The sequence below is a fragment of the Penicillium solitum genome, assembly GCF_028829755.1.
Source record: "Penicillium solitum strain IBT 25940 chromosome Unknown utg000001l_segment0_segment0, whole genome shotgun sequence".
NCBI classification, from domain to species: domain Eukaryota; kingdom Fungi; phylum Ascomycota; class Eurotiomycetes; order Eurotiales; family Aspergillaceae; genus Penicillium; species Penicillium solitum.
In genome coordinates, this window is record NW_027072121.1 from 4,259,308 (window position 1) to 4,279,221 (window position 19,914).

At 46.4% G+C, this 19,914-nt stretch overlaps 6 protein-coding genes across 6 annotated transcripts; 5 read left to right on the forward strand and 1 right to left on the reverse strand.

Moving 5' to 3' along the window:
- Nucleotides 1-2,140: 2,140 nt before the first annotated feature.
- On the forward strand, nucleotides 2,141-6,969 carry N7455_001630 (uncharacterized protein; the record flags this gene model as incomplete). Its single annotated transcript, XM_040951154.2, has 5 exons — nucleotides 2,141-3,268; nucleotides 3,320-4,849; nucleotides 4,963-5,907; nucleotides 5,979-6,212; nucleotides 6,322-6,969. Coding segments are annotated over 5 exons (4,485 nt in total), but the record flags the coding sequence as incomplete, so codon positions are not given.
- Nucleotides 6,970-8,324: 1,355 nt separating this feature from the next.
- On the forward strand, nucleotides 8,325-10,076 carry N7455_001631 (uncharacterized protein; the record flags this gene model as incomplete). The annotated part of the gene is made up of 3 exons (XM_065604038.1): nucleotides 8,325-8,465; nucleotides 8,516-8,876; nucleotides 8,929-10,076. The coding sequence occupies 3 exons, from the start codon at nucleotides 8,325-8,327 to the stop codon at nucleotides 10,074-10,076; spliced, it is 1,650 nt and encodes a 549-aa protein (XP_065462529.1).
- A 1,338-nt stretch (nucleotides 10,077-11,414) lies between these two features.
- Nucleotides 11,415-12,331, forward strand: N7455_001632 (HpcH/HpaI aldolase family protein; the record flags this gene model as incomplete). The annotated part of the gene is made up of 3 exons (XM_040950936.2): nucleotides 11,415-11,468; nucleotides 11,529-11,781; nucleotides 11,841-12,331. 3 exons carry the CDS (start codon nucleotides 11,415-11,417, stop codon nucleotides 12,329-12,331), a joined length of 798 nt encoding a protein of 265 aa, XP_040818560.2.
- Nucleotides 12,332-12,981: 650 nt separating this feature from the next.
- N7455_001633 (uncharacterized protein) lies at nucleotides 12,982-15,502 on the forward strand (the record flags this gene model as incomplete). The annotated part of the gene is made up of 7 exons (XM_065604039.1): nucleotides 12,982-13,294; nucleotides 13,407-13,577; nucleotides 13,636-14,174; nucleotides 14,239-14,512; nucleotides 14,588-14,760; nucleotides 14,827-15,001; nucleotides 15,060-15,502. Coding segments are annotated over 7 exons (2,088 nt in total), but the record flags the coding sequence as incomplete, so codon positions are not given.
- A 224-nt stretch (nucleotides 15,503-15,726) lies between these two features.
- On the reverse strand, nucleotides 15,727-17,347 carry N7455_001634 (uncharacterized protein; the record flags this gene model as incomplete). The annotated part of the gene is made up of 7 exons (XM_065604040.1): nucleotides 15,727-15,895; nucleotides 15,952-15,998; nucleotides 16,057-16,129; nucleotides 16,182-16,882; nucleotides 16,929-17,018; nucleotides 17,088-17,126; nucleotides 17,189-17,347. 7 exons carry the CDS (start codon nucleotides 17,345-17,347, stop codon nucleotides 15,727-15,729), a joined length of 1,278 nt encoding a protein of 425 aa, XP_065462531.1.
- Nucleotides 17,348-17,774: 427 nt separating this feature from the next.
- On the forward strand, nucleotides 17,775-19,891 carry N7455_001635 (uncharacterized protein; the record flags this gene model as incomplete). Its single annotated transcript, XM_040951936.2, has 8 exons — nucleotides 17,775-17,953; nucleotides 18,010-18,131; nucleotides 18,193-18,320; nucleotides 18,385-18,572; nucleotides 18,631-18,741; nucleotides 18,828-19,135; nucleotides 19,187-19,387; nucleotides 19,461-19,891. The coding sequence occupies 8 exons, from the start codon at nucleotides 17,775-17,777 to the stop codon at nucleotides 19,889-19,891; spliced, it is 1,668 nt and encodes a 555-aa protein (XP_040817842.2).
- Between the last annotated feature and the right edge of the window lie 23 nt (nucleotides 19,892-19,914).

Sequence of the window (19,914 nt, forward strand, 5' to 3'; positions counted from 1 at the left end):
CGTAATGGGGATCCGAAAGCTGTCGGTAAACACACCATAACTGATGTCGTCTGGAATGGGGTATTCAAAGACACTTCCTACTTGTTTGATGGGTTATCTTGACTCAGACTATATCTAATCTTCAACTATATATAAATTCAAGCTCAAACTCTATGGATGAACCGTTCGGTACTATTACAAACGATGACGGTAAACGCCATACTCTCATGTCTGTAGTTGGCTCATAATATGCAAGGATACATCTCTCCTGTATGTCAACAGGCCCAGCTCTAAACAGCTTTCCATACATCATGGCGAGTTACCTGGGCAGTTCCCAACGTCCCAGCGGCTGCTTGACGGTGGAGTCGGTTCAACATTCTTATGCCTTTCTCCAAGCAGGTTTCGACATCCTGATTGCATCAACGCAGCCCAATCTACAGTCGCCCCCTAGTATGCTTGGCTTGTAAGCATCTGCACCCATTAGAGCTCTTCTGGAATTGCTGTAAAGACTTGTCGGTGTCGGTATTGGCGGTCTGGCTGCAGCACTCCTTTGCCATCTTCGAGGGAGTAAAGACATCGGCTCCGAGAAATCAAGAATATGGAATATAGAGTACCTCTGGTAGTCGGGATAGTATTAAAAATGGACTGTGGCTGACTCGTCGCTGGCAAACTAGGGGACGGTATCATCGTTAAATTTTATAAGAAGTACAATTCGCATTTATTAGGAGGGCGCCGTTTCCAGCAACCCCCTAGTATCCACCGGTTCCCACTGGCTAGGAGCGAGTGATGCCTCCGAGCACGCCGAATATTGAAAGCTGAAGCAAATACACCCGCAAAACTAAAATCAAATCAAATCAAATCGATTGGATAATGACCAATACGCTGTCTACATCATTTTAGGGTGGTGGAATGAAGCAAGTCTACAGTGCGATCCTTTTTGGCGGCAAGATCGGGGCTGGTGTGCTGCTAGATATACACACTTTCACCATGAGGACCTGAATATATATCAAATGGCACAGTTAGATCTTGATTTTATACAGCCTTGGATCTTGCATAAACCACACCGTAAGACCAAGTAAAAAAATACACCCTCACTTTACTAAGCTGTATACATCCAGATTGAAATCCAGATTCTCTAATGAATCAGGTTGCTCTTAATCAATCCACGCGCATCAGGAAAAGAAGGTTTGCAAGGTGTTGTATGGCATTCAGAGCAAAAAGTCTTCCTTACTCCTATTGTCTCAATGCTAGCTACCTCTACTATGTATAAGTAGTTATTCCTTCTGAATAGAAACAGGCCCCTAGAGCCATAGAAGGTCATACCTCTCAGCGGAAGGCTTTGTTAGGTGAAATTGTTGACATATTCTATTGATCATGTTCTTTGACATGGATGTCATTATTGGGTCGTTCAACTATTACGTTTCATTACTTGAGATTTCTTCAATTAATGCTGCTTTGATGTTCCACAGTGATGGTTACTGAAACTTATTATTATTACTGGTTTCTGGTGTTGGGAATGCATCCCTAGCGCCGCAGCCGGACGCCGCGGCCCATTGGTGCGGCCCGGCGGTGCGGCCCGATGTCTAGAAAGTCTAGTGTCACTAATGAATATCGATCTCTTTTTGATCATATTCCTCTACGCCTACTCCGTACTCCGTACGAAGTGTCTGTTTACCAGTCTCTTTTGGTATTATTTTTAACTTGTTCCTAGTGCATTTGTAATTAAGGAGATAGAGCGGCTATTTGACCTCTTATATCGGTAGAGCTGTCTCCGGAATGCCTACACACATTATGTACTGTTGATCGAATACCTAGATACAAATACTACATAACTATGTAGTCTTGTTACACAGAATATGCTGTCGGTGATGAGATCACTTGATTGGTCGACGCCTTCAATTTTAGTGCATGTTGCCCCTGTCCCGTGTCTCAGCCGCAGAACAACCTATTAGCGCTGCCGTTGACGCAAGGGGTGCCAGCAAGGGGCCATAATATGCCTGTATCTATCGTTTAGCTTGGTGCTTGCCACCTTATCAGATTCCCACTCATACCGTTTCTATATTGGTTCATTTTATTTACACACCGGTTCTGACGCTCTGCTGTTCATCCGTTTCCCGCCCTCGGGTCCTTGCGAAAAGTAAATCGGCTTTTTGGATTCAGAGAGAATACCTCAAGGCGGTCTGAGCCTGAATATTGTTTTCAGCGAAGGAGGTCGCCAACGGACTCCGGGGATATTAATCTTCCTCCAATGCCAGGAAATCGATCCCCGACGTCAGGCTTCCAGGTTTCGGATCAGTCAATGGCCGCAGCCCAGAGCAACAGCGAAGAGCCCACCAGCCCGACAAAAATGGACCAGCAGGTAGCTAAGCTGGCTCGCACTTTCTCTGTTCAATCAAATCAGCACAAGTCTCATGTACTGTTCGATGTTCAACAGGAATCCTATCTCGACCCCCTCAGCCCGTACTTCAACGCCAAGGAGTGGGCAAAGGCATTCTTCGATGTACGGCACAATTCCGATGGTAGTACGTCGCGCCGTGTCGCCGGATTTGCGACCAGGAACCTGGATGTTGGTGGCTACGGTGCAGGGATCGACTACCAGATGAGCGTGGGGAATGCGCCTCTCAAGCTGTTAACGATGGCTGGTAACCTCGTTCGAAAGCGCACCATGAGATCACAAAGAGTCGATATCCTTCAAGATGTCGATGCATTGGTTCTCCCAGGTGAGCAGCTGTGTGTTTTGGGTCCACCAGGATCGGGGTGCTCAACCTTTTTGAAAACCATCAGCGGCAATACATACGGACTCGATGTCGGGCCTAAGTCTTATTTCAACTATCATGGTATTTCTGCGAAAGAAATGGAACATCAATTTCGTGGAGAAGCAATCTATACCGCAGAGATTGACCACCACTTTCCAAACCTCACCGTAGGTGACACGCTCTATTTTGCCGCTCTTGCTCGTGCGCCTCGTACAATCCCTGGGGGTATGAACCGCGAGGTCTACGCCCGTCATCAACGCGACGTTATCATGGCCATGTTCGGAATCAGCCATACAGTTCACACGAAAGTTGGCAACGACTTCGTACGCGGTATTAGTGGAGGCGAGAGGAAACGGGTGACCATTTCAGAGGCATCCTTGAGCTACGCGCCACTGCAATGCTGGGACAACAGTACCCGTGGCTTAGATAGTTCTAATGCTGTGGAGTTTTGCAGAACCTTGCGGATGCAGTGTGATGTATTTGACATAACCTCGTGCGTTGCCATCTATCAGGCGCCACAGGCGGCTTATGAAGTAAGGAAACCAGACTTTGTTGTTTTTACCACTCGTGCTAATAAAATCTAGTGCTTTGACAAAGTCACTGTTCTCTATGAAGGAAGACAAATCTACTTCGGTAGGACTTCAGAGGCAAAAGAGTACTTCATAGGTCTTGGCTTTGAATGCCCGCAAGCTCAAACAACACCAGATTTCTTGACTTCCATGACAAGCCCCGTTGAGCGTATTGTCCGGCCCGGTTTCGAGAACGCAGTGCCCCGAACACCTGACGAATTCGCCCAACGGTGGAAGGGCAGCAAGGAGCACGAACAGCTCCTGTCGCAGATCCAGCGCTTTTCTGCTGACCACCCATTCAACAGCACAGATTCAAAGCAATTCGCCCAGTCGATGAAGGACGATAAGTCACGATGGCAGCGCACGGAATCCCCGTATACTATCTCATATTGGGGTCAGGTCCGTTTGTGTCTATGGCGAGGATTGTTGCAGACCAAAAACCAGATTGGTGTGCCGATCAGCATGCTCCTTATAAATGCTGTTCAAATCCTAGTCGTTTCCAGCCTTTACTTCAATCTCCCAAACGATACTTCATCCTTCTTTCTCCGCGGCTCATTCATCTTCATCATGATTATATTGAACACCTTCACATGTATGCTCGAAATCATGAATCTTTATGCCAAACGAGACCTTGTGGAGAAACATAGCCGGTACGCATTTTGCCACCCGAGCGCCGAGGCGATTGCTGCTATAATTGTCGACATACCCTACAAAATCTGCCTCTCCATTTGTATGAACGTGGTCGGCTATTTTATGGCGAATCTTCGACGTGAGCCTGGTCCATTCTTCTTTTATCTGTTGATCTCATTTGCCTGTATGATGTGTCTCTCAATGGCATTCCGAACGCTAGCTTCTATGACCAAGTCTATCGCCCAGGCCATGGTCCCCGCATCAGGGCTGGCCCTAGCAATAACTCTTTATACGGGGTTCGCCATCTCGGCTTCCTATATGCGTGGCTGGGCATCTTGGATTCGATGGATCAACCCTGTAGCTTACGCATTCGAAGCTCTGATGACAAACGAATTCCACGGACGAGATTTCCTCTGCACTGAACTCGTGCCATCGGGACCTGGCTATGAGAATACCCCATTATCTCAACAGACCTGCTCAGCACAAGGGGCGGTTGCTGGTTCTGGCACAGTTAGCGGCACGGCCTTTTACCAGACAGCCTACGCCTATTCCCATGCACACCGCTGGCGCAATTTCGGGATAATAATTGCGTTCACGGTTCTATTCGCTACCCTCCACATCTGGCTATCCGACATTGTTACCGCCGATCGCTCTAAAGGCGAGATGTTGGTGTTTCAACGGAGGAATTTGCCAAAGAAGATGGAGCGTCAGAAGGTCGATGAAGAGCAGACGAACTCTGAACCCGCTACATACGCAGCATCAAACGAATCTCGTTCGCACACTGACGTGGAAAAGCAAAAATCCGTGTTTCATTGGGAAAGCGTTTGCTATGATATCGAAATCAACGGTGAATCTAGACGGATCCTAGACCAGGTTGATGGATGGATCAAGCCAGGAACATTGACTGCACTCATGGTAAGTGTTAAGCCCCTACATTGAAAATTTTTGAACAGAAGAAGACAAGAGCTTCTTTTCACTTTCACTTCATTGAAAATAGCGACTGCGAACTAACGAGACAATTACACTAGGGAGTTTCCGGTGCTGGCAAAACGACGCTCTTGGATGTACTGGCCAACCGCGTTGCGACAGGGCTCATTACAGGGAACATATTCGTTGATGGCCGCCAGCGCGATGAATCTTTCCAGCGGCAAACAGGCTATGCCCAGCAGCAGGATCTCCATCTCCATACCTCCACCGTACGCGAAGCGCTAGAGTTTAGTGCTCTACTTCGACAGCCACGCCATTTTACACGCAAAGAAAAGCTCGATTACGTGGATCAAGTGATTAACTTGTTAAGTATGGAGGAGTATAGCGAAGCTATTGTTGGCGTGCCGGGAGAAGGGCTTAACGTCGAGCAGCGAAAACGTCTGACAATTGGGGTAGAGCTTGCGGCGCGCCCAAAGTTGCTGATCTTCCTCGACGAGCCCACCTCAGGCTTGGATAGTCAAACATCATGGTCTATCTGTAACCTGATGGAAACGCTAGCTCGCAGCGGGCAGGCCATTCTTTGTACAATCCATCAGCCCTCATCAATGCTCTTCCAACGATTCGATCGATTGCTTCTCTTGGCGAAAGGCGGTAAATCTGTCTACTTTGGAGAAATCGGTGAAAATTCAAGAATCCTTATGGACTATTTCACTAGCAATGGCGGGGAGGCCTGTCCTGCGACGGCTAATCCCGCAGAGCATATGCTGAAAATTATTGGAGCGGCCCCCGGAGAACACAGTGATATTGACTGGCATTCCACTTGGCGCAATAGCCCGCAGTACCAGGATATTCGGAAGGAGCTTGCCAACCTGAAAGAGATCGCCAACGAAACTTCAGACGTGGTAAATCTGCATGATTCCTCAAACTACCAGGAGTTCTCGGCCCCGATGACCACGCAATTTGCGGTGGTTGGACGTCGGGTATTCCAACAGTACTGGCGATCGCCTGGGTATATATACTCCAAAGCGCAGCTTTGTATCATGTCGGTAGGTCACAGTGCCACATTCTATGTCCTGTTCACGCGAAATAAAATGTTAAACTAACTTTGTTGTTACAGGCGCTGTTTATCGGATTTTCCTTTTACAAGGTCGAGAATAGCAAACAAGGGTTGCAAAATCAGATGTTTGGCGTCTTTGTCGTCTTGATCGTTCTGATGCAGTTGATTTTCCAGACGCTTCCGTCCTTCGTCACGCAGCGGACACTCTTTGAAGCCCGCGAGCGGCAGTCAAAGACATACGCTTGGCAAACCTTCGTTCTAAGTAACATGTTTGTGGAGTTAATGTGGCATATGGTGAGTGTGGCCGAATGCCCCTTCTCTCCCCCGCCCGTCTCATCACATCCCACCCTTTCTCCTGTTTGTCCCACTAATTCAATACTAACGTGCAAAACCTGAATCTCAGTTGCTTTCCGTCTTCACCTTCCTGTGCTGGTATTATCCTCTCGGCTGTTATCGAAATGCCGAGGTGACCGACTCCGTGTATGAGCGCAGTGCTCTCATCTTCCTTCTAATCTGGGTCACCTTCGTCTGGGCCAGCACTTTTGGACACATGTTGATCTCGGGCCTTGACGCGGTCGAAGTTGCCTCCACCGTGTCCACCTTCCTCGTCTTTATCTGTTACAGTTTCTGCGGTATCCTCGTCTCCCCGTCCTCAATGCCAAAGTTCTGGATCTTTGTCTACCGTATGAATCCATTCACATACCTCGCCACTGGATTCCTTTCGACCAGCCTTGCTCGTGCCCCCATGCACTGCGCCGCCAACGAAGTCCTGACATTTGCTGCTCCGCAAAACCAAACGTGTTCCCAATATATGCAAGGTTACCTCAACGCTAACGGGGGTACACTCCTCAATCCCGACACAGCGGGTAACGGTGAGGACTGCCGGTACTGCCAATATAGCGGGACAGATCAGTTCCTTGCCTCTTTCGGGGCATATTACTCGCAGCGGTGGATGGACTTTGGGCTGCTGTGGGTGTACGTTGCGTTTAACACGTCCATGGCAATTTTCTTGTATTGGCTCCTCCGGGTGCCAAAGAAGAAGCGCACATAGGCAACGCACTGCCCTACTGTTTGGGTGTGTGTTTAGATGTTAATCATTCACAAGGAGCGATTGTATGGATCTAGACGAGAAGACAAAAGAGGAACTGGGTGATAGAATGCGTGTCTTTTGACAACTGTTTCAATCTTTGTACCAACATAAATACTTGTGTTTACTATGCGTTCAAATTGCTATTTGTTCTTTTAATACTTCTTAGGAAGTGGGATCTACGATCGTAAAGCACGAAAATCAATAATAACGAGTTGCATGAAGAGAGTAGGTCTTGAAACTATCTGCCAGAACTGAAAATGGGGAAAGGAATGTTTACACTGTTTGTTGAGGCTCATGGGCCCCCACTAATGGGCCGTGGGCTTGGTTGGGCCCTGGATGCCGGGAATTCGGGCCAAACCGGGCCCATTGCGGAGGTCTACGTACGCTAAAACAATTTTACAAGAACTGAGGTGGGTATGCACAGGAGTGAGTTTCCACCACACTAATGATTGGCTTTATTTGCTGACTTTGGGTTTGCAGCCTTCACAAGCGAGTCAAGTGAGTGCCACAGCCTTCTCCTTGATCTGGCAGATTCCCTCTCCAGTACATTGCTAGATTCCGTACCTGCTTTGCAAGTGAACAAACCAAGATGCTAATCAGAATGAATAGAAAAATTGAACATTTTATTAAGAGGATTATACAGGATGGCTTCGCCGATGTATTGACCGAAAACGCGGTATTACTGAGCGAAACAATAGCACTCAAAGGCAGGATCTAGGGACTAGAGGGAACACTAGAGAATATAAAAAATCGCCTAGATGAGTTATGTAAGGAGAGCCGGTCAAAGGGGTCGAGTTGGGTCGGGTTTCGGGCTTTTCGAGCTTTGCGGAAGTCTAGGATTGAGAGCAAACTGGTGGCATAGTGGGTGGTTGAACTAATAAGTGCTAATTCATGGGCGAACGATTCTGACCTGGCGGAGAAGCAAGTGGTACATCACACTCGATCCTACTCAGATTCTGACTACGGCCATCCTCACGTTATTGAGGCCGTGACGTCCGCTATGCAACACCTTCATGATGTTCGGTACCAGGAGCATATCTCAAGGCCCATACGCTTTGAGCCACAGAACCAACTACATAAACCAACCGTAGAAACTTTGAAAATATTTGAGGCATCTGTGGATGACGGGTTGCAAATCACAAGGCTAACCATAAGAGATTGGCTTCGCATGGCGACTTGGTGGTTGTTGAAGGTGAACTTTCCATGTAAAACCACCAGGACACAAGATTTGCTAACAGTTTATCAAGGCGCGCACGACTTTGGCGAATTGCAACAGGCATAACTATGTCAGTGCCCGTGGTAATCTGAGTCCCTCCATGGAATCCAGATCGACTAGTCACCAAGCTTATCATGACCTCCTCAAGGCTTCGTATATTCTGTACGATATCGTTCTGGAGGAAGAGGCATCTTCTCCTTTGGTTGATGAGGATCGCAAGTCAATTGTCGAGCTTTCTGAAGTATGTGCCTCCATATTGTTAGTGCAACCTGTGGCTAATTCAATATATAGGCTATCAACGAGGAGCTTTCCCAATATACTTCCGTCGACATCCCCGAACCGTCCAGTCTACATACTCAAAACATTGCCATCTGGGAGCCCATGCAGCCGGAGGAAATCTGGGATGGCGCCATCGATTTGGATCTTGGCTTGGATAATATGCGCTGGATTGCGGTCGATCTAGAGGATGCAGGGAGCGAACAGGAAAAGGTCCTCTATCGCACCTTTGTAAATGCCGGCATCGGTGGCAAAAAGTCTCGTATGCGCACCAAGGGGGCTCCCTATATGCTCTTGTTAGCAACGCGGGAAGGTGAAAGCGAACCAAAAATTATTCTCTGCAACCAAAGTGGCACTCTGTGTCTTGAACGAGACTGTAAGTGATCATTCTTACAATATCCTCTCAAGGAGTTAACCGATGATGCTAGTCGTACTGGATGACCTACCACCCCTTATCGAATTATCAAATGCCACTTTAACTGGCTTCCCTGGTTCCCGAGTCTCAGAACCTGTGCCATTCAAATTTGAGGATATGAGTGTTTCGATATCATTTCAGTTTGATGCAGATCTCGCACAATTCATCAATATCCCGAAAACTTACTTCGACGCCGTGTGGCAAAGAGAACCAATTGATGCAACCGAATTTACCGAGAGCGTTATTTTCAACACCTCGGTGGATATGTTCGAGCAACTGAACACGCCGACCATGAAATCAATGAACCCTCCTTTCGTGATGAAATTCTGCGAGATGCGCATTTTGGAACGGTCTTTTGGGGAAACCTGGCGGTCTCTACGACGCATGGTGATCACTTCCTCTGCTGCCGAGAAGTCTCCAGGAACGATGGAATTGTTCATGCCTCTCAGTGGAGCCCAGATCAACCGAGGAAACATGTCCCGCCAGATGGTCTTGCAATGGTCCGATACATGCCAGGCGCGATCTGACAAGACTGACGGCAATTACAACACCTTGCACTCCAACGTGTACGACGACACTGCACCAAATATTGGTGTCGGTCTGCAGTTCCACTCACATCAAGAGGCGGAAGATTTTGAAAAAGCCGTCCTAGAAATGAACTTCCGTCCGGAGTTTTCCTGGTCTCAGCCCAGTAGCTCCGGTCTCGTCTACAATGTGGTTGATGCAGGCACTGAGCACAAGCAATACAAAGCTGTGCTGGTATTCCGAACTCGTTCATCATGGAGATATTCAGACTTATACTATATTTATCGTGACGCGGACTATACATACGATAACTCCTCATTCAGCATCCATTTCCCCCGCATCTACTGCACAGACTACATTTCAACGCACGTTGACCAGCTCTACCACCCAGAAAGCCATGTCACATTCTCTCATTGCGACAGAAAGACCACCCAGACAGCCATCGAGTTCGACAACGACCTTGTAGCCCGCACATTCCTCAGCTCCCTCTCTCCTCTGTACGAAATCCTCTACTCCAGACGTATCCAGTCCCTATCACCGAAAAGCAATTCGCTCTTTGGGTTCCAAATTTCCGGGAAGCGGAGTGCCGATATCCAATTATGCCGTCAAGTGGCTTACCATGTCTGTTCCTTCTGAGTTCATCGATTTCTCAAAAGACAATACCCGGCTCACCCTTCCTCGTCTTCCGTACTTACGTGGTATGACACTTGATATGATGAAAGTTATGGCTCAGAGCCCTAAGAACTCCAATGCCAAAAACAAAGAGGGTGCTATGTCGATTTCTTTTCAAACAAGTGAAGGTTAGTCTGGCTCGTTCCTTCGGGGACTGATTTTCTTTACTTTTTCGGTTGTGCTAATCTATATCGGAATAAATTATAGATCGAGACGAGTTTCTGGCTGTATTACAAGGGCAGCAGTTACCGAAGTTCCTATAAAAGTCTCTCGTTTACTCAGATTGGATAAACAACTTCTAGAATTTACCTCCTCTTTGAAAGACCGTCTCGTCTTAGAATTTTAATGATACTTATCAAACTGAAAGCTCTCAAAATACAGTAGATGAAAGTGGTCATGCACATGGGGCAAATATTTAGCGACATATTTGGGGGACTATGTTCCACACAAGGTAGGACTGCAGCTCTACAAGTTGTCCTCACAGTTGGTATGACAGAGCCCTAGTCTATAACCGTAACGAGATGAATGACCAAGTTATCCGTATAACAAACAAGATAGATTAATTATATTGAAGAGCAAAAAGATGATTCCAGACAGAGATTGAATGCCTGGTCATCTTTTAAGGAAACCCCGATAAAGGGAACCTGTTTTTCGCGCACGGTTTGAACCGCGAGCTTTTGAGGGGCCCGCGCACCAGATAGGGACTTTGCCCATATTTTGGTCTATTGATGCCTAAGGCTTCAGGTCAAATTCCGAAGGGCTCAGGAACTAGAAAGTAGCTCGATAACGAATACTTCTTACCAGCTACCATTTCAATTTCTCGTACTATTATAGCACACTATTAAATCACCTTGGAAATATCGCAATCATCAACTTAGAGAGCTTATAACCTCTGAATCTGTCGCTGAGCTAGATACCCCTGGAGAGGGTGAGATTCAAGTCGTTAGCTAGGATAGCTAACCAACCATCTTTAACGATATGAGCCCACCGAGGCAAATGAGCATAATCATATAGCATTGGGGGGGTTATGAGCGGGTCGTTCCAGACTCATGCGCCCAGGCCCAGCTGGTGTTGTTTTTCGGGGTGTCGGTCCGAGCCTGAAATTGTACTAGCCAGGTCTGTTATGGGCGAGGAGAAATCGCGAATTCGATTTATTAGGGTCAACGAAGGATATTAAATAGTCTTTATTAAGAGGCTCGGCCATCGTGTTAAAATAAACAGTCTCATTTCCTTCATAATTCCAACTCCGTCGTCTATTTTCCGCTTTCATACGCTTGCTAGTCAAAGTTTACAACTATAACTATGACTTTAAGCAATAGTCTTTACAAGAAAGTCGCCCAGGGCGGCCTCTGTAAGGTAAGTAGCCCTTGTATTGCATAATAATACCATACTAACCCTAGGGACCCCTCAATAAAGGCTTTCGGCATTCGACTAGTCACAAATCCTGCTGTTGTCCAACTTGCGAAAAACGGCGGCTTCGACGCGCTATTTGTCGACTTAGAGCATTCTACGTTATCTGTCAACGACGCTAGTCAAATTTGCACTGCAGCTCTACAGGTCGGCATCACTCCTTTTGTTAGAGTGCCATATCAATGTGGGAACGGGTTCGTCCAGCGTGTGCTGGATGGCGGTGCAATGGGTGTTGTTTTCCCACACATCCATAATAAAGGTAAGCAATTCTTCACGTACCAACTCATACTACTCTAACGGTGTCTAAAAAAATTACAGGAGATGCAGAGGCCGCAGTAGGAATCTCAAAGTATCCTCCGCAGGGATTTCGATCTATGACCGGCCAGCTACCGGTTTTCGGTCTTGAGCTGACTCCAGCTAAGACAATCATCGAGGAAACAAATACACACGCCTCTACGGTGCTTTTGATGATTGAGACCAAGGACAGCATCGAAAATGTGGACGACATTGCTGCTGTAGACGGCGTGGACGTGCTTCTCATCGGGTCGAATGACTTGGCGATCGAACTCGGCGTCCCCGGCCAATTTCAAAGCACCGAGTTCCGTAATGCATTAGAGAAAGTGAGCCTATCTTGCCATAAACATCGCAAGATCTTTGGTCTTGCTGGAATCTACGACGCCCCGGACATCCAAAACTGGGCTTTGAATACTTTGGGGGCTCGGTTCATCCTTGCACAGCAAGATTCCGGTTTAATTGCCAGTGCTGGAAAGAAATGCGCCGACGCCCTCTCTCGCATTTACAAGCAGTAGAATATTTATGCAAATTGTATGTATATATTTTACTATATGTCAAGTTACGCATGCAAGTTTGCCCATGTAGACAGATATATATAGTTGTTCAACGCACTGTCCTACATAGCTAAGTTGTTGATATTCAACTTTAAGTTGGCCCTTTTATCTTGGCAGTGTATCGGTGTGAATGTTTGTCCCCAACCCTTACCAGGCGACGGTGATGGAAATCAGTTTGAGTCTCTGTCGCTCTCGAATTGGTCGGTCCGGTCTACCGAACAATCACGTGGATCCGCGATAAGAGACGAGATCTTTGATGCTCCAGGGCTGGACAACGGATGACTCCTATTTAGGCGAAGGACCAAATTGAATCCCAGCATCATAATTATCCTTGAATGGTCTGTCGGGAGAGAAGGGTTCAATTTAATGCAGAAACCTGCCCTTTTTGGGGCCTGACTTTATCTCGGGTTCGTCGACCGAACTTTTGCCCACAGTTGCCCCGCCTGTGCTTATAGCACAACTGCGAACCCACTGACCAGTCGGAGTTGAAGTAAGACGATGGACCATGGGGATTCACCAAAGGACCTGCGTCGAACCCGCAGGGTTAATGCGTAACCGTCCACTTTGGCATTGGGTTATAAGCCTCATTCTCGCTGATACTTAGTGGTAGATGCATCATCTGTCGCGATCGGAAAGTTCGGTGCTCCGGCACCTTTCCATGTACCACCTGTGTTCGACGCTCTACCGTCTGTACCTTTGGCCCAGATGACCGGAAGGTCACGGTCAGCGAAAGGTACGTGCTGCGCGTTTCCCACAAGCAGAAAACTTACGAGATCATCAGATTTTTAAATGATTTGAAACGAAAAGCTCGTGACGATCCAAGCGACCAAAGTCTAGATAAAAGAAGACGACCGGAAAGCTCCCCCGATCTACAAAGCCGAACCTCTAACGTTGGAGATACTGGAGCCCGGTCATGCGGTAGTGGTGAATGACCCACCCTATTTCCCCAAGCCCCCCTTTGAACACCGGTCTTTGGTAACAACATTGCCAAGCTTCTGGTGTCCTTTTTCTATTAACATTTGAGCATTTGATATAGGCCAAGAAACAATCACGGCAACCACTGCGGCTACTGTGGAACAAAACGATCCTGTTATTGCACCAAGTTCTCATGGTGACTTGTGTGATAGTGAAGGACCCGAGACGAGTATCTCAAATCCATTGGACTCGGGCAGATCGAGGTTTTGCGTTGATAATAACGGCCGGAGACGTGGGTTGCTGCTTTTTCTCTAGAGGTTTGTTTTTACCTAGGTCTGACGTCTTTGCAGGCTTCCTCGGCCCTTCGTCAACATGGGCCTACACTCGCCAGGTAATAGTTGATATTCAACAGCATTTCAACGAGTCAAGCATACCGGACATACCTCTCCATGTGGACGGTAATGCATACATGTTTGATTGGTCGGATGCTGGAGATGTGCCATTCACGAAGGCCGAGTTACCTTCGTTAGATTATGCAATTTACCTGATGAATACCGTTCAGTTTCACATTGCACAGCTATATCACCTTTTCGATCAAAAGTCCTTTATGAATGGTCTTTATCAATTCTACGATTGCACCGTTCCAGAGCCTCCGAAGTCCAAATTATGGTACATACAATATCTTCTCGTCATTTCATTCGGCAAGTCATTTTTGATGCAAAAGACTGCCAAAGAGCCTCTATCAGGCGTCGTCTTCTTCGCTAGAGCAATGAAGCTTCTGCCAAACATACAAGGTTTATATGATGATCCTCTACTCTCTATGGAGATTTTATGTGCGGCGTCATTGTACCTGCAGTGCCTAGACCACCGAAACAATGCCTATGTTTATGTAAGTGGTTACCAGACTAGTTTCAATTCCTCAATTTCAGATAATTAACGCATATTCTACATAGCTTGGAATCGCTTTTCGTATGGCTCTAACACAAGGGCTGCATCGTGAGGTTGACCTCCGAGCCTCGGTTGAAGAGTCAGATACGCGATATCGGTCTATTTGGTGGACATTATATATTTTAGATCGAAGATTTTCCTCCTTGATGGGGACTCCGATCTCTATAAATGATGCTGATGTGACCATGGGCTTACCTAACTCCGGCATTTCTCACCATAGATGCAGGACTTTGGCTATGCACGTCAGACTTTCACGGGTCATTTCAAATGTGCTTGACTGTAGGTGCCTCTTCCACTGAAAGATTTACTGTGTGATGACTTTAACTAACGTGCTCTTCCCTTTTGTTTTCTAAGCTGTCTATGGATCAGATGGGCGATTGAATGAGTCCTTTATAAAAAGTGTACAAGAAGTTCTCCGCAGTCTGGCAGCTCTCGCACCAGATCTTGAGCACCAGTTCAAGCTAAATGGTTCTAGCGGGGAACCAATATCGAGAGCGACTGGCACGCTTCATCTTTGTTATCACCAGGTAATCCCCATTCCAGTGTATCATGGGTGTTCGACTTGGACAAGGATATTAATCTATTTCAATTAGTGTGTTATACTAGCCACGCGACCGCTTCTTGTGCACATCCTTTTTCAAAGACTCTCAACCTCCTCCAATACTCATACCTTTACCGATCCGATCATAGCTTTGACTAGAAAATGCTTCGAAGCTGCACACAAGTCCCTTGAAATACTCTCGGCCTTGCGATCCCAGGGTCTTCTTGGTATGCTTATTGTGAAAGGAAGGGCGGATATTGTACCTTTATGTTAACCCACATCTAGACTGGTTTCTTCCGTTTGACATTGACTGCACACATTCCTCGGCATTTGTCCTTCTCTTAATTAAAAGCATCTGCCCATTTCCAGAAATATCTGGCTATGATATGCCTCAAATTGATCGTTCGAAGGAGGTTCTGGACTCGATGATCGAACGTGGTTCAATACCCGCTCAATATCGACAATCTGAACTGGACATATTCCAACAGCTACTTCGGCTCTTCGGAGACCAGGATGATCAAAATCCAGCCCTACCAGAAGAAGTTGGTGTCCAGGATGATCAAAATCACAATGAGAGCTTTGGAGAGACATCCTCATTCTCACAATTTGTCGAAGGAGTTGGAGACGCCGGATTGTCACCGTCGGAAATGCTTGAAATTGCGCGGCTGTTAGATTGGGGAGATGTTTTCCGGGATCCGATTATGTCGTTGCCATTTGAACAACCCTAGGTTGAAATTCTTTCTTAAGTTGATGCAATTCAGTATCATTTCTTATCAACTTTACTGCCGCATTATCAGACTACGACGCTGTATTGTTTCCGACATCTTCTCACTAACCAACCTCTCGAGGCCCTACTGTAAGCTTATAACAGCCAAAACCGTCCAAAACAATCTCAAAATCATTCTCAAATTTCTAGCCTATAAGGATTAATGGAAACGAAGAATAGAATGCATTACAGATGAGCCTGATTGCTATCCTGCATAACAGCCACAATCGCAGATGCTACCCGGTTAATGTTAGATGAGTTTAGGCCAGAGATATTGATCCGGCCGTTGTCTGGCAGATAAATATGATGTTCATCGCGGAGTTGCTGGCATTGCCGTGGAGATAAAGGCAAGCAGCTAAAATATTTCAGCATTTCAGCATCCTGGTCATAAGAGGGAAATATTCATCTTACCAAAAAAGACCTTTGGTTTTGATAATGACACCCCAGGATCCGGGGTTCTAGATATGTTACCCTTGTCAGTCTATAAACGCCAGAGGATGAGTTCTCAAAACTTACGCTTTTTAGGGCTTCATGAAGCTCTAGCCGATTGCTGCGGAGACGGTCTCGCATGATTGACAACTCATCAGACCTACAAATAATTAGAATAATCCAAGGGCTGCCCCAAGAAAAAGAATACGCACCAATGTTGCTTCAACTGGGTGTCACTGATAATGCTTGTAACAATGCGTGATCCGTACAGCGGCGAAGATGATATTTCCCATCGGATCAGACAACGCAATTGATCATAGACATTTGCAGCAGTAGTGTCGGATTTACAAACCACATGAAGGGCGCCGCATCTCTCTCCATAGAGTCCAAAATTCTTAGAGAAAGATTGACAAACGGCCATTTCAAATCCCAGTTCCGCAAAATGACGCACCGCATAAGCGTCTTCTCTCAGAGAATCTCCCAACCCTTGGTAGGCAATATCAAACCATGGGAATACGTGTGCTTCTTTCATCGCATCAGCAAGCATGTTCCACTGAGATTGGGACAAATCCATGCCCACAGGATTATGGCAGCAGGGCTGTAAAATAAAAATGCTACCTGGCGATGCTTGCAAAACCCGTTCAAGTAAGATGGGAAAGTTCACAGTAGCAGACTTGGGATCATAGTAGGAAAATTTGACCACTTCCAATCCTGCTAATGAGCAAAGTGGCTCATAGTTTCCCCAAGTTGGAGTCCCGATGTATACCTTGGGGCTTGAGGACGTTTCACACCTTGCGAGGAACACGGCAGCGAGATGATTGGCACCCGTTCCCGATATGGTCTGGACAGATGCAACCTGCGAGCAGGATGTTGTGAGAAAGGGGACCAAAACGGTGAATATGCTCGTACTGAGCTCTTCAAGTTCATCAAATATTCAAATTCACAGGAGAACTACTTACTCGACCGGAAGTCAGAGCCTCACATGTGTCTCCGAACATGATAGCTGCTGCGCTCTTCAAGAACTCTGGGTTCCCAGTAGTTGATTCATACTAGTCCCAAACCATCAGATCCCAAGTAAAATATTGACATCAAATGTTGACTCAGAAGATTATACATACATCATGCCCTGGGTTCTTTTCGAACAAAGTTCTCTTGGCCTGATTTGCGAGAGAATCGTCAGAGTGAAATTGATCATTTCCAAGTTGGTGAAATACCTTACCTCATAAACAGCATTTATCTCATGATAATTCCCCTCCTGGTTTCGATAAATACCAACCCCCAAATCAACCTTTCTTGCAGATTTGTCGTTATCTGCCTGCTTTTTCAGGTCAAACATTGGGTCTTTAGGACCTGGCAAGACATTTTCGAACATGCCCATTGATGGTTCAAATAGAGAATTGGAAGAATAGAAGAAATGCCAGATATGTGAGTTTGAAATATACGTAATAAGGGTACATGTACATATGTAGGCAAAAAGGAACGTTCCTCTCGGAGTTCCATATGTAGTTTCGGGGTATCTCGGTCTCGGGCTCCGAGCCCGAGCCTTATCATTCGAAACCCGCTTTCTCCTCATTCTCCAGGGCTATCCCGCAAAAGATAACAGTCTATAATCTGGAGGACTCGTGAGGGCTGCTTAATTGACCATCGCATTGGCAATCGCAACCGCGTCCTTAAGAACCGTGGCCACCCAGCCATAAGTCACTTGCGGCACTGAAAGAATTCAAAAAATATCTGGAGTGAAATCTCTGGACCTTGTATTCTTTCTTCGCTCCAGTTGTCTTTTCTTTTCACCTTTGTTTCATATCATGGCCTACAAAACAGATGTGGTTGGGGTTGAACCGCCCCCTGTGGAAGATATGGTAACGGGTTCTATTAAAGATATCCCTCCCGATGAGGAAGGGAACCTACACAAAACCCTGAAGGATCGTCACCTGAGTATGATAGCCATGGGTGGTGCACTAGGTACTGGCCTTCTAATTGGAACGTAAGTCTCACCTGTCCAACTTTCTGCTTGATCTTATAGCTCACGCAACCTACTAGTGGATCGGCATTAGCACAGACGGGTCCTGGAGGAATTCTGATCGACTACAGCATAATCGGGGTGATTGTTTTCATGGTTATGGCTGCACTGGGAGAGATGACATCCTTTTCTCCGATGTCACGTAAGTACACCCGCGGTGAATATCTTTAGTGACAGATTGGATGTGCTAAAACAGAGCTCAGGAGGATTCGGTGGCTATGCAACACGTTTTGTTGACCCTGCTCTTGGATTTGCTACGGGATACGCATACTTCTTCAAATACCTTCTCGCAACCCCCAATCAGTTGTCGGCTATAGCTCTTATCATTGAGGTATCAATTCTTCTATTCATCCGGTTTCTATGCGCGGGATATTTACACTCACACTTTCTACCAGTACTGGACTGGAGACAGGGTTAACCCGGCGGTATGGATCACCATCGCATTGATAGCGATCTTGGTGATCAATTTTATCAGCGTCAAAGCCTTTGGGGAGTTCGAATTCTGGTTATCATCCTTCAAAATTATAGTGATGACGGGTGCTATCATTCTTCTGCTGGTATTGGCACTTGGTGGTGGAGCTAAGTCAGTATCCCATTGTCAATACTACCTATAAAACATTGTTTTCTAATGAACAACACAGCTTGCAACGAACCGGCTTTCGATACTGGAACAACCCAGGAGCCTTCGCAGAGTACAAATTAAAAGGCTCCGTGGGTAGGTTTGTTGGTGTCTGGAGTACAATGGTTCAAGCGTAAGGATCCTACCTTATTCGACTCTGTTACCATATCTTTATATGAACTATTGAACACGAAAATGCTAACATGTCTGTTCTTTCAGAGTATATGCCTATGGCGGAACCGAGTTAGTGGCCGTCACAGTCGCGGAAGCTCAAAATCCAAGGCTGGCCATGGCACGAGCTGTGAAGCTGACATTCTTCCGCATCGTAATCTTCTACATACTATCGGTTCTCTTTCTCGGAATGGTTGTTCCATACAACAGCCCTGAGTTGGCATTTGCGGCAGGCTCCACCACCAGCGCCGCCGCATCGCCTTTCGTTGTGGCCATCAAAGTCGCAAAGATAGGGGGTCTGGACCATGTAATCAACGCATGTCTGTTGATTTTTGTGTTGTCAGCGGCTACTTCTGGTACGTCTCAATTGCATATATCTTGATTGATTATTAGCTAATACAAAGCAGACTATTATATCGCCACAAGAACAATCTATAACATTGCCGCTGATGGGAATGCACCTAAGATTTTGACTCGAACAAATAATCGAGGTATTCCAATCTTTGCAATGATCATCCCCACTGCTTTTTGCTTGTTGGCATATATGAGTACAAGCTCTGGCGCAAAGGTCGTGTTCACTTATCTTACTTCTATGGTTTCCACTTTCGGTAAGATCTGGACCTCTTATAACATGTCTCGTGCAAGAATTTCGAATGCTGATTTTTTCAATATAACTACCAGGCATGCTCACCTGGATTTCCATTCTGGTCACCCACATTTACTTCTCCCGTGCGGTCAAATTACAACAAGTACCAGCAAATTTATTCGCCTACCGGGCACCATTAAGAGAATGGGGATCCCTGGTTGGCTTGTTGATACTGTGTCTTTTGACACTTACAAAGGGATTTGGAGTTTTCTTAATCGAGTTTGACTACAAGAACTTCATCTTGCAGTATATTGGGCTACCGGTTTATTTGATTTGCCTATTTGGTTATAAATTTTATTACCGATCTGGACGCGTCAAGGCTTTCGAAGCAGATCTGGTGACTGGGGTGTCGATGGAGCCAATTGAGATAACCAGAGCCCGACGAAAGGCTGAGATGGAAGAGAGCATTGCGACAAAACCTGCATTCATCCGAGTGTGCAAAAAGTATCTAGCTCTGTGCTTCTAATGAGCTATAGTTATGTGTGGATA